Here is a 13362-nt window from a genome sequence, read left to right as displayed (position 1 = left end):
GCCTAGGCGGAGTAGTTGAACGCAGATTCACTGAGCGCTCAACACAGACAGCATCGTCAGAAGGAAAGTTGATAAAATAAATTACAAATGTTGTATTGTTCGATACATATGCGTACCGAACCGAAAGCACTGTATCGAACGGTTCAATATCGATACGAATATCGTTGCACCCCTAATAAGTATATATATATATATATATATATATATATATATATATATATATATATATATATATACAACAGACAAAAAGAAAAATAAAACATTTATTTTATGCTTTTGACTTCATTAAAATATTTTCTTTTTACAAAAAGACATATTTAAAAATATATGTTTGGAACTTTACAGTGAATCACAGTTCTCATGCTTTCTTCCACAACCGTCTCTGTTTTCAGTAAAAAATTATACAGACCCAGTAGAAACTGAGTGTTGTCTGGATGGCATGAAGGAAACCCCCCTTTCATACACCTGTGAGGTCCGCAGCGAGTACATTGTTGATGGTCAAGGCTGCCGTGATGCTTTCCTGCGCTGCTGCAAGGCAGTGGAAACTCTTCGAGCAGAGAAGAGGGAGGAAGACCTCAAACTGGCTCGCAGTAAGAGATGGAAACAAAATGGGAAGGGATTATCTCATTCATACTACCTGTCATAAAATTCACAAAATTATGTCATTTTTAATCAAAATCCAGGTGAAGGAGAAGACAACAGTTTCATGGACAGCAATGAAATTGTTACTCGCACCAAGTTCCCAGAAAGTTGGCTCTGGTCTGATATCAAATTGCCTCCTTGCCCTAGAAACACACCTTGGTGAGTCACAGTAAATCACAAACACATACAAATGAAGTTACATCTTAACATCTCTCAGACTGTAAACATTTTTCTCTGTTTCAGTGACACCACATCATTTGTGAAAAATGTTCCTTTGCAAGATTCAATCACAACCTGGCAGTTCACCGGCATCAGTCTGTCAAGAACTCACGGTGAGGACTCGGTGACTAAAATATGGCTTTTTTTGGCCTTCCCTTTACTTTTTTTAAAAATGTCATTATTTTCTGCATATTTTCTTTAAGGAATCTGTGTGGGTGATCCATTTGAGGTCATTGTCAAGAAGGATTTCTTCATTGATCTCAGGCTGCCTTATTCTGCTGTCCGTGGAGAGCAGATAGAAATTAAAGCAATCCTCCACAACTACAGCCCTGATCGAATCACTGTAAGTACAGAACCACAGTAATTACTGGACTGAAACACAGTGGTGTTCAAAAGTGTCATCTTGTGCAGTTTATTATGTGCATTTTCATGTTGTGTTCTCAAAATCCTTTGAAAAAAAGAGAACTGATTATTAAAGAGATTATTTTAACAAAGCTTAGAAATTTAGTGCGTGTTAACCATAGTCTGCTCATTTTATGTAAAAATGTAGTTTGTTGTTGTTTTGGTTCATGAGCTTGAATTTTTTTAATTTGTGTGTTATATATAAGTGTAGACTTGTATATAGTTAAACATTATATAATGCTGAATTTTGAATATTGATTTATAAATAATAGAATTTCAATCAAGGGGGTAGGAACAGAAAAAGTGTAAGTTTCATCCTACTCCTTTTCGAGCATAAACATTGTGTAGACAAGATATATATATTGATAGATATTCACAAAAAGTTAATGTCATTAAGTTTTTCTTTTCTCTTGTTATTTTAGTCATAATTACATGTTCAAAGTAAAACGATTCTATCTATCTATCTAGGCTTATCATATATTACTAAAATTGAAGAGTACGATCCCTTTTTCTGGTGGTGGTCAGAGGGCCCGGTGGCCCCAGTGTCCGGCAGCCTCGCCTCTGTCAGTGCGCCCCAGGGCAGCTGTGGCTACAATGTAGCTTGCCGTCACCAGTGTGTGAATGTGTGTGTGAATGGGTGAATGACTGAATGTAGTGTAAAGCGCTTTGGGGTCCTTAGGGACTGAGTAAAGCGCTATACAAATGCAGGCCATTTACCATTTACCATTTTTCATGTTGAGTTTATTACCTTCGTTTTCTGTAAATAAGGAGTAACTGAAATTGCCGAAAGTTAAAGGAATGCTCAAAAAAATCTCCGTATTTCATCAGGATCTTTGTATTGTTCCAGTTTGAAACACCACATGATCAGTCTCTTCTCCAACTTTGTCATTGCTGTTTTTCTTTTATAAAGGTACGCATTGATTTGACTGAGGAGGAGCACGTGTGCAGTTCAGCTTCCAAACGTGGTAGGTATCGCCAGGAGGTCACTGTTGGGCCCGAGACCACACGATCTGTCCCCTTCGTCATTATTCCCATGAAGGAGGGAGAACGGCGCATTGAGGTTAAAGCAGCTGTTAAGGACTCATTTCTCAATGATGGCATCATGAAGATGTTGCGGGTGGTGGTAAGAAAACCAATGTTTGCTATTTGGATGCCCAAAAATGTGTTCAATATCACTTTCTTATTAAATAAAACAAAAACCAAAAAATGTCTTATCTGAATGTGAACAGGCCTTTCAAAATTGTAGTAAAGGTAGTAATAAAATAATTTGAAAGTTATTGTTTGTTGAGGTTTAGGCACAAAAAGGAACAGACAGAAACAACAACTGGAGTCTGGCTCAATCCCAGACCAAACGTCAGACTGATAATTTTGTACACTAATAATATGTGTTGATCTTTTGTTCTAATCACTACATGATTATTACTGCCAAAAAATTTCCCTTAACAATCTCAGAAATCATCAAAAATATTATCAATAATCATACTGGTCAAATGCATTTTTAGTTCATTGCTTGTTTTGTGTCTATTTTGTAAAAGGGATTTTATTTAAAATGTGACTTAGGTCAAGTTAGAAAAACTATGTGATTTGAATTAAAATAACAGTTTAATATGGTTAATGTTGCAGGAAGTCTGTCACCTTGGTTAAAGTTACACGGGAACAATATTTAATAATTACGTATAGTTAAAAATAGATAATGATGTTGTTGAAATTTAAATAGACCTGACAGTTCAAGCTAAGTCAGACATCTAAAGCTTTACAGATGGCCAAAATGTTGCAACCAGACAGTTAAGTGAAGGATTTTCAAAACATCAACACTTAGTTAACAGTGTTGAGGATCCTGCCACTTAACCACATCATGCCAGATATCACAGAATTGTCTTGAGAATTTTTGTAATGTTCATAAAACGACACGTCAAAAATATTGTCATCTTGAAAATAGTTTCAGCTTCATACCAATATTGATGATGTTATATTTTATATTATGTTATATTTTATATATTGTAAGGAAAAATACTCTGTGCATAACATAACATTGTAAACCACTACAGTCACTTAATTATTATCTGCCTCTCAGCAGCACACTTTCAGTATCTATTGCAACTACAAAGTACGCATTTTATAGCTGCAATAGTAAGTTGACTACTAACATCATTTGCATTTTTGCTGCTGTGGCTACTTCTCTCACACATCGAGAGAGGTTCACTTCACACAACAAGAATACAAAGTTAAACTGAGTTTAGTCATAAAGGCTGCAGTTAGGCTTAGAAAGACAAACTGTTGAGGACTTAATTTAATTATGGATTTATTTCCTGTTTTGTAGCTACTGCACTTTTCTTTGCTAAAATAATGATGACTTCCAATGTTTGTCTGTTTTCCAGCCTGAGGGCGTGCTGGTTAAACATCCAAAGATTGTGACTTTAGATCCTGTTAAGAAAGGAGAAAGTGAGTTTATCTATTAAAAAGCTAGATTCTAATTATTAAGTCACACACTGATTTTCACCTTAATAAAACCTTTTTTTCTCTGTTTAGATGGTGTACAGAACGAAGTTCTTAACAGTGGAATTAAAAGGAAAGATTTGGTTCCAAACACACCTACTAGCACACAGATCTCTGTGACAGGTGAGAAATATTTAATATTTATGCAGTTTATGTGATTCAGTGGCTATATCACCCTGAAGCTTCTATTATATATTGTTATTGTTGACATTCGGGACTGACTACCTTAATGGGTGTTGTGAACCTTTTTTGTATGTGTATGCATGCAGGGAGAGAACAAGTATCTCAGCTGGTGGAGAATGCCATTGGCGGCAACTCAATGGGCACTCTAATCAGACAACCCCGGGGCTGTGGAGAGCAGAACATGATCTCAATGACCCTGCCTCTTATTGCAACCTTGTATTTGGATAAAACCAACCAATGGGAAACTGTGGGCTTTCAGAAACGTAATGAAGCTCTCCAACATATAAAAACTGGTAGGCTCTCACAGATGTACATGAATTCTTTGGTAACACAATAAACACACAGAGCGCCTCAAAATTGTTTCTAATTGATAAGAGTCAGATGCAAGTTGAATAGCAGTGAAGTAAAAAGATTGTTTTATTTCTTTAATTGTTTCATCAAGGTTACACAAACGAGTTGGCCTTCCGTAAAAATGATGGATCGTTTGCTGCATTTGTTTCTCGCCCAGCTAGCACCTGGTGAGGCACCCACAAACATCCATGAATTCATACATAATATTTTGCACATGCTGCTTTAATTTCTGATTTTGCAAAGCCAATTTATAGTAAGGGCAAATAAATTATATTAAGCTATTGTATCCCCTCTTCCTGTCTATAAGGCTGACTGCCTATGTTGCCAAGGTGTTTGCAATGGCCCATCATCTGGTTGCAATACAAGATAATGTGATCTGTGATGCTGTCAAGTACCTTATTCTCAAAGGACAACAACCTGATGGTGTTTTCAAAGAATTTAGAGCTGTAATCCACGGAGAGATGAATGTGAGTGCACTGATTTCATTAACACCAGTTCTTCATCTATACTTAAAATACAAAATGGCTTATAACTAAATGAGAAACCAGTTATACAACTGCCAATCAGCTTTTATAAATATTAAAAAAAAGTTCTGTTAGAAATAATAATAATATGTTTGTGCTTCATCTGTAGGGTGATGTGGCCGGCTTAGATTCAGACGCCTCCATGACAGCTTTCTGCCTCATTGCAATGCAAGAGTCACGCTCAATATGTTCCGACACTGTCAATGTGAGTATTTCACCTGCAAACATTGTTGTTACAAAGTATCTAAAATAATCAAACGGTGATACTTTCTATTGCACTTGCATTGAAGATTTAAACCACAGACCAGCAAAAACAGACAGAATTAAATTAATTTCACCAACATGTTCTGTAGGCTCACAAAAGGATGAAGAACATTATGTTCCGTTTTCCTGTCACTCATTATCTTCCTTTCTTTTTCCTTTTTTCATCTGCCCAGAGTCTCCCAGGCAGTATAGACAAAGCAGTGGCCTACCTGGAGAGGCGCCTGCCCAGTGTCACCAACCCTTATGCTGTGGCTATGACATCATATGCACTGGCTAATGAAAACAAATTCAACAAAGAGACCCTATACAAGTTTGTTTCCCCAGGTATGTTCACACACACACACACACACACACACACACACACACACACACACACACACACACATGCACAATCACACACACACACACACACACACACACACACACACACACATACACACACACACCGCACATGTTTGCACAATCAGTTAAATGTAACTATGATTATTACAGTCTCAGTGAATTCCAAAAACCAGTGAAAAAGAAAACTGTACTGCAAAAATATATTCTTGAGGATTTTTTCAGTGCTTTTCAGTTGCTACCCTGTTCTTCTCTCATACATACAGGACATAACCATAGGCTAAAATACAAAAAAAAAATGTGTCATTAATGGTTGGTAATGGTGCAAATGGACTCAAGATGTGGAACTCAGAACAGGTCCAGCAATAGTGCTTTTATTTACAGTAAAGTTACAAAAAATGACAACAGAAGGAATTGTGAGCTAGTGTGTCCAGGTTTGCAATATTTACAGATCCACAGAAACTCTACAGGGAAAACTCTCTGTCTTAAAAACTCACTGAGACACAGCCAGGATTCCTGCGCAGAGATGAGAAAAATGTGAGGTGACAACAATAGACAGAACATAAAAACTTCATATATGTGCCGACAACACTAACTCTTTGCTGTTCAACAATCAGGCCTGAAATATGGGTATTCCTCTAGCTTAAATCGCAGACAGAACAGCTGATTACCAACAGAAGAGTTTGGAAACTCCAGATTTGCTGACACCAGAGGTGGGGAACTTTTTGGATTCATTTCTAAGTCGAACATGTTTCGTAGATACCCTGCCAAACCCTCTGGCCTTCCAGATGCACTAAAGGTGGTGCAGATGCTGCTGCACGTGGACAGAACACTTACCTTTAGTTGCCAGAAACAGGGGAGGTTGTTAGCCCAGCAACGCCTCAAATGTCAGCCAAGTGGGAGCCTAGTAGCCAATGACGTCATAGTGTTGTGGGCTTACTTGATTCAGGTTAGCTGCGTGCTCCACCTGGACTAATTTGTGTAGTGGAGAGCCGCTTCCAAATCCTGGTTGCCTTATTTGGTCAGCACACTAGTCTGCAGAAAGAAGGAAGTCAGAGGGAAGACTAACCCAGGCACAAAACTCTCTCCAGGCATAGGATATTTAATTGGGCCCCTTATTATGTCTTGAGAGATCCCATGCAGACGAAACGCATGATTCACCAAATCTGTGATGTCTCTAACTAAAAGGGCAATTTTGAGAGAGCAGCAAAATGTACAGACCTTGAAAAACGGTCAAGGATGGTGAGAATGACAGTGTTACCTGCAGTTGAAAAGAGTCCAATGCAAAGTCAAATGCAATGTGGGACCAAGGGCATCCTGGTATTGTTAGTGAATGCAGCAGACTAACTTGAGGGGTGTGAGAGGTTTTCCTTTGAGCACAAGTGGAGAGGGCAGACACATGCTCCAAAACCCTTATTCAGACTTGGCCACCAAAAGAAACACTGGAGAAAAGTTAATGTTCAATGGTCAATGTGGTGAAAGTAAAAGTATATCTTTATGGAAAATTTCTGAAATTTTGTGATAAACCTGCAGAATAGAGGATAATTCAAGTGGTTCGGAGGATACAGAGATGTTAACTGGTTTTCTGGGAGATGTGGCTGATTTTAGACAGAGGTGATAGCCATTGTTCTGCCACAAATGAGGGAATTCCTCTAGCTTGAATAGAAAGCCGATCATCTGAAGACTACCACGAGGTGATTGTTTTAACTCTTGGTGTTCGGACATGAGATGCGGGAAATGGAGGAAGGACCTTCCCTTGGAACAGAAGGTGTGGTTAGAGGGACACACAGTGAACACACACACACACTGACAGAGGGAGATGAGCGAGAGAGAGTTGAGGAGAGACAGACAGAAGTGGGTGAAAAGCACTGAAGACTGGAAGACCATGACTTTTGTTATTCATGAATTTTAAAATTTACTATTTTATAAAATATCTGAAAAAATCTCATCAATTTTCTTGTGTTCCTGAAAATTTTACTTATTGAATATTATTGATTCATTTCTGACTTCTCAGTAAAATCCAGTGTGCCTACTCGAATTTGGGTATATATTTATCAATTTACTTTTATCTAATGAATACCAGTATTTTTTTTAACTTGAAAAAAGTTTTTACATTTTTTCTAAAATATTTCTGTTTTATATTATAGTAATAAAAATGTACTTGTGTGACTGTGTCTGTCAGAGCTATCTCACTGGCCTGTACCTAGAGGCCGTATTTACACTTTGGAAGCCACAGCTTATGCTCTTCTTGCTCTTGTCAAGTCTCAGGTGAGCATGTCCAAATTATATCATCCATCTGTCATTCATGTGTCTCTAAAATATTATAGGTTTTGGACACAAAATCATTGAAAATTTACTTTACAGTATTTAAATACCATTGCTGACCATTCCAGAGTTACCATTTATTTAACTGTGAAATTCCAGCTCAATGAAGATAATTTCTACATTTATTTTTATGTTGTGTTATTATTGTGTGCAAATACAAATTAAAACAAATAAGACATTGCTTTGTACAGAGTCGTTATGAACTATGAAAAACATTGCATTTTCTTTCATTAGGCAAGTTTCTGGACTGGATTTGAATTATACCCAAATAAAAAGCAGATTAGAAAGCCTTCAAAGTACCTTTGAAAAATGTTTTTCCATAATTTATTTTAACACTCTACTCCTGTCCTTTGCTGTTTTAATAAAGAACTTTGAAGATGCCAGACCTGTTGTGAGATGGTTCAACGCACAACAGAAGGTGGGCGGAGGCTATGGATCAACTCAGGTAACACAAAACTTCCTGTCAATCAAGATATCATAGGCAGATATTTTATACATATTATCCCACCTTATAACCTTTGCCTTTCTTTATCTCCCCCACTTTTCTTCTCTCCAGGCTACTATAATGGTCTATCAAGCTGTAGCAGAGTACTGGATCAACGCTAACGAACCACAGTATGATCTGAATGTGGACATCAAGTTGCCAGGAAGGTCGGCACCTGAAAAGTACAATTTCAATCAGAACAACCACTATGCCACAAGAACGTCTAAGGTGAGAAGAAGCAACACAAACACAGTCACCATGTAGCACAATTTGTCAGTCTGAAAACATGTCCTCTAGCAGTAAATAAATCTCAGTACTGCTAGTGTTTCTGTCTTTTTGGCAATCCATCTCACCACTCTGCAAGCTTTTTGGTCTATTTCCTTTTCCCTGTCTAACAGACATTCAATGCAATTTAAATTCAGTCGGTGGGAGCAAAGTGAGCTTATCTCTGTTTTTTTTCTCATAATATGTACAAACACATCTTTGTGTGTTTGTACATATTAATCCCAACAGATTAACGATATAAACCAGGACATCACAGTGACTGCTAGGGGAACAGGAGAAGCAACAGTGACAGTAAGTTATCTGTTAGTTGATCATTTCAGAATCCTAGACAAGGCTTTTTAAACCTTAAAAGAACAGTATCACAAAGACTTATTTATCACACAATATAAAAACACACTTTTTCTGATGCAACAGTTGGTATCACTGTATTACGCTAAGCCCAAAGAACGGGAGAGTGACTGCCAGAATTTTACCCTCAAAGTGGATCTCGTAGAAGGTACTTTGATGTCCTTTATCTCCTCTTTTTATTTTACTTATCTCATTAAATCTGTTTGCTTCAGTTTATGGCATTTTATTTGTTTGTGCTCATTTTTTCTTTTTCCTTATTCTTTCAGAAAAATCAAATGCAGATGAAAAGATATACAAACTTAGGATAGAGGTCATGTAAGTACAATATAAACTACACTTTAGAAATAGTTTTGGCTTAATAGGATTTTTTTGTTCCCGTCCATTTAACTCTGCTGTCATTTGAATCATTCTTATCATTCTCTCTACAGGTATAAGAACAGGGATCGTGATGCAGGCATGTCAATCTTGGATATTGGCTTACTAACTGGTTTTGCTGTTGAAACAAAAGACCTGGATTTGGTAAGAAGTTATGGTAATGTTATGTGGTTACAGTTAACCAAAATAATAAGACCTCTTAATGTTTAAAATTTGGCCTTTTTGTGTGTCTCTAGTTGTCTAGAGGACGTGGCCGCACCATATCAAAATATGAGATGAACAAAGCCCTGTCAGAAAGAGGCTCACTCATCATTTACTTGGACAAGGTTGGAAATCACTCCAATCGTTCTTCTTATCCCCCTTTTTTCCACTTTGCCTGGGTTTTTATTTATGCTTTTCCCTGTCTATATTTCAATTCCCAGGTTTCTCACACACGACCAGAGGAAATTGCTTTTAGAATCAAACAGGAAATGCCAGTGGGCGTCTTACAACCTGCATCTGTATCTGTCTATGAATACTATGAACGTAAGTCTCATAAACATGTTACCTTTGTTATTCTTCAGGTGTTCCAATCACTTCCATGGCTACAGGTGTATAAAAAAAGCGCCTAGACATGCAAACTGCTTCTGCAAAGATTTGTGAAAGAATGGGTCGCTCTCAGAAGCTCAGTGATTTCCAGCCTCTTACTGTGATCGGATAACACCTGTGCAACAAGTCCAGTCATGAGATTTCCTCAAATATTACTAAATATTCCACAATCCACTGTTAATGCTATTATAACAAAGTGACAGTGATGAGGAACAACTGCAACTCAGCCATTAAGTGGTAGGTCATATAAAATCACAGAGTGTGGTCAGCAGATGCTGAAGCACACAGAGGTTGCTAACTTTCTGCAGAATCAATAGCTACAGATCTCCTAACTTCATGTGGCCCTCAGATTAGCAAGCACAGAGCATAGAGAGTTTCATGGAATGTCAGGAGCTCGGCTTGGCCCCTTATTTCCAGTTAAAGAAAATCTTAATGCTTCAGCATACCAAGATATTTGGACAATTTCACCATCCCAACTTCATGGAAACAGTTTGGGGATGGTCTCTTCCTGTTCCAACATGATTGTGCACCAATGCACAAAGTATGGTCCATAAAGATATTGATGAGCAAATTTGGTTAGGAAGAACTTTACTATCTTGCAACAGTCTTCACCCCAATAGAACAGGTTTGGGATGAATTAAAATTGGAGAGTGTAAACTAGGCCTTTTTGCTTAATATTGGTGTCTGACCTCACAAATGCACTTTGGGAAGAATGATCAAAAAATCCTATAAACACACTCCTGAACCTTGTGGAAAGCATCCCAGAAGAGTTGAAGCTGTTATTGCTGCAAAGGTTGTGCTGACATCATATTAAACCCTATGGATTAAGAATGGGATGTCAGTCAAGTTAATTTCTGTGTGAAGGGAGAAGAGCAAAATACTTTTGGCAGTGTAATGTAAATAGGCACACTATGCCATTTTATTCGATCATTTTCATATACATTGTTATATCTACCATAACTGTCACAAAATAACAGTCAAATACTTGTTTTTTTCCCTCAATGCAGAAACACGCTGCGTGAAATTCTACCATCCAGAGAGGGAAGCTGGAAAACTACTGCAGCTCTGTAGAGATAACATATGCACATGTGCTGAAGGTAAACACAATTATATATATAATCATATAAATCTGATTAAATAAGCTTATTTTAAAACTGTAATTAAAAGGTTTTCATGTATTTTTATATTAACTTTAAATGGTACAGAAAACACCAGTAGAAGTGTTATTAAAGTAAAGGTTTTATTTTAAAAGTCAAATTTTGAGCAAAAATCAGAATCAGAATTGCGTTTATCGGCCATTTATATGCACATATACATAAGGGCTGCCACAAATGATTATTTTGATAGTCAACTAGTCACTGATTATTTTTGCGATTACTTGACTAATCAGATCAAGCGTGATGCAAGCGTGAGAAAAACTGATTCATGCAACTAGACAAAGAGCACAAGCACACAGCAAATCTACAACAGGATAGTTTGGACTAATGTCCAGACCCCAACCCATTTGAAATGCTGTAGCAAGAATATGATAGACTTACACATGGGCAAACTTAAAATTCTTGAAACAAAGTGAGACACGGATTTTAGAGAAAACAATTACTTATTACTGCTAAAGGTGATTCTGCAAGCTTTTGAATCATTGGGTATACTTTCACACTGCAGTATTCTGGCCTGTGAAAGCACATTTGTTTTTCATAACTAGCTAGGGTGCTATTAGTAACTTTAGATGTATGCACAAATCTACAATTATAAAATCTGAAAGACGCCTATTTTGGCAAATGTGATTTAAAATTTGTTTTGCAGTAAATAATCAAAGGTTTATGTTAGAGACTGTAGTCACAACACTCAGAGCAGGAATTAAATGCTTACTGATATATTTGTTGTGTAGTTGACCTTCATATACCTGCAGTCACCTATCAACACACATGTATACATTAGCTTTGCATTTTTACCCTGTCCCTATTGTGTACTTACAGAGAACTGCAGTATGCAGAAGAAGGAAAAAATCCCCAATGATGACCGCCAAGCTAAGATTTGTGAAAGTACAGAGACCAGCAAAGTAGACTTTGGTAAACAAACATAAATGGGTTACATTTAGTTTTATTTAATAGGATATAGTAATGCAAAAAGCTAAAAACTATACTTTGGCTGCCCACAGCTTACAAAGTACTGGTTGAAGAGATTGTAGAAGAGTTATCCACAGACAGTCACAAAGTCAAAGTGCTGGACCCCATCAAAGAAGGCAAGTAGCTACGTTTAAACGTCTATTTTAAGAGAAATTACTAGTTGTTGTTTTTTGTGGCATTAAGATAGCAGTGATGGTTATTTTCTATTATAGCCACAAAAAAATAGGCAATTTGAAGGACAAATCGAGCATTTTATAAAACTGCTGCATGCTTTTGTACTAAGAGGTACATTTAGTGGTTGACACCATTTGCTATCAGTAAGCCAGATTAGCTTGTCTTGCTGATACCCATTTTCTAATTTAACATTTAATACTCAGCACAAGCATATTGCCAAAACACTTATATTACACATAAGACACTATTATGACGATACAACTAGGAATGTATATGGACACAGCAGCACTGTGTTTAACTATAACTTGAGCAACACATTCAGTCATTCATAAATCACTGCTCTCAACTGTCATATCTTAATTACAGGGAGTCTTGATGTTGGTCCACTGAATAAACAGCGCATATTTCTCAGTTATCAACACTGCAGAGAAGCTTTAAGTCTGGAACAAGGAAAAACCTACCTTCTCATGGGCTCAGATAAAGATATTCACAGAGATGACAAAAAAGATACGTAAGTATATTGTTTGTCTGGCTGTGCTTGTGTGTGGTGTATATTTAAACTAATCTCAGAGTTCTATTCATTAATCATACCTTCAGTGAATAAATGTAATTTTCTTGAACTGTGTATATTTATCACAGTTGTTTTATTCTGTATTTTGCTGATTGGTCACACAAACACCATTTTTCTTTCAATTGTTCTTTTCAGATTCGAGTACGTAATTGGTGAGAGAACCTGGGTTGAGTATTGGCCTACAGCAGAAGAGTGTCAGACTGACAAATACCGGGATACCTGCTTGGGCTTGGAGGAGATGGTCAATCAGTACTCACTCTTTAGCTGCATCGGCTAGTAAAACAAAACAAAAAAAATCTAATTTTGTTATTCTGCTGTTTTTACAATTTTCTGTAAAACAGAAACCAATATAACATAAGGGTTTCACCATTTCACTGCAGTGATTAAAATGTATTCAAATGGGGTACTGGCTCTTAGTGTCTTTTGTTAAGTTTATGGTGGTTGAAAAATTTCTCGCATTTCTAATACATTTGAAATGTAACAAGCACAACGAAGAATAAAACTTTTGAAATAATAATAGTAATTTTAAATGCTGCGTAAGTAATTGTAAATTGTGTATCACTTTTTAACACCTTATATTTTAGAAATAGAAATAATTACACTGTAGTTACAGTTAAAGAGTGAATAAGTAATTCTAAGTAGTACCTAAATTCTGAATATTTTTAA

At 36.8% G+C, this 13362-nt stretch overlaps 1 protein-coding gene across 3 annotated transcripts in view; it reads left to right on the top strand.

The window, feature by feature from the left end:
• The window catches only part of LOC146573014 (complement C3-like), a 33925-nt gene extending 20826 nt beyond the window's left edge, over window positions 1-13099 (top strand). For 2 of the 3 annotated variants that reach the window (XM_085277522.1, XM_085277521.1), the window contains exons 18-43: window positions 393-590; window positions 684-801; window positions 886-974; window positions 1065-1204; window positions 2174-2386; window positions 3642-3705; window positions 3793-3882; window positions 4029-4235; window positions 4385-4460; window positions 4601-4760; window positions 4927-5022; window positions 5255-5405; window positions 7603-7688; window positions 8113-8190; window positions 8302-8457; window positions 8743-8805; window positions 8929-9010; window positions 9129-9177; window positions 9291-9381; window positions 9474-9563; window positions 9660-9762; window positions 10833-10922; window positions 11802-11894; window positions 11984-12071; window positions 12496-12636; window positions 12832-13099. In XM_085277522.1, the coding sequence (XP_085133648.1) occupies window positions 393-590; window positions 684-801; window positions 886-974; window positions 1065-1204; window positions 2174-2386; window positions 3642-3705; window positions 3793-3882; window positions 4029-4235; window positions 4385-4460; window positions 4601-4760; window positions 4927-5022; window positions 5255-5405; window positions 7603-7688; window positions 8113-8190; window positions 8302-8457; window positions 8743-8805; window positions 8929-9010; window positions 9129-9177; window positions 9291-9381; window positions 9474-9563; window positions 9660-9762; window positions 10833-10922; window positions 11802-11894; window positions 11984-12071; window positions 12496-12636; window positions 12832-12973 (2954 nt within the window). In that variant the 3' untranslated portion in view covers window positions 12974-13099. Of the gene's footprint in view, window positions 1-392; window positions 591-683; window positions 802-885; window positions 975-1064; window positions 1205-2173; window positions 2387-3641; window positions 3706-3792; window positions 3883-4028; window positions 4236-4384; window positions 4461-4600; window positions 4761-4926; window positions 5023-5254; window positions 5406-7602; window positions 7689-8112; window positions 8191-8301; window positions 8458-8742; window positions 8806-8928; window positions 9011-9128; window positions 9178-9290; window positions 9382-9473; window positions 9564-9659; window positions 9763-10832; window positions 10923-11801; window positions 11895-11983; window positions 12072-12491; window positions 12637-12831 lie in introns of all 3 variants that reach the window. The other variant, XM_085277520.1, reaches the window with a different exon arrangement.
• Window positions 13100-13362: the final 263 nt, after the last annotated feature.

This window comes from Mchenga conophoros, linkage group LG6 (assembly GCF_057382185.1).
Source record: "Mchenga conophoros isolate Kocher_MC1m ecotype Shallow Benthic linkage group LG6, M_conophoros_male_GT1.1, whole genome shotgun sequence".
In the NCBI taxonomy this organism is placed as follows: domain Eukaryota; kingdom Metazoa; phylum Chordata; class Actinopteri; order Cichliformes; family Cichlidae; genus Mchenga; species Mchenga conophoros.
The sequence above is the reverse complement of the archived record's forward strand: the minus strand, read 5'-3'. Positions and strand labels throughout refer to the sequence as shown.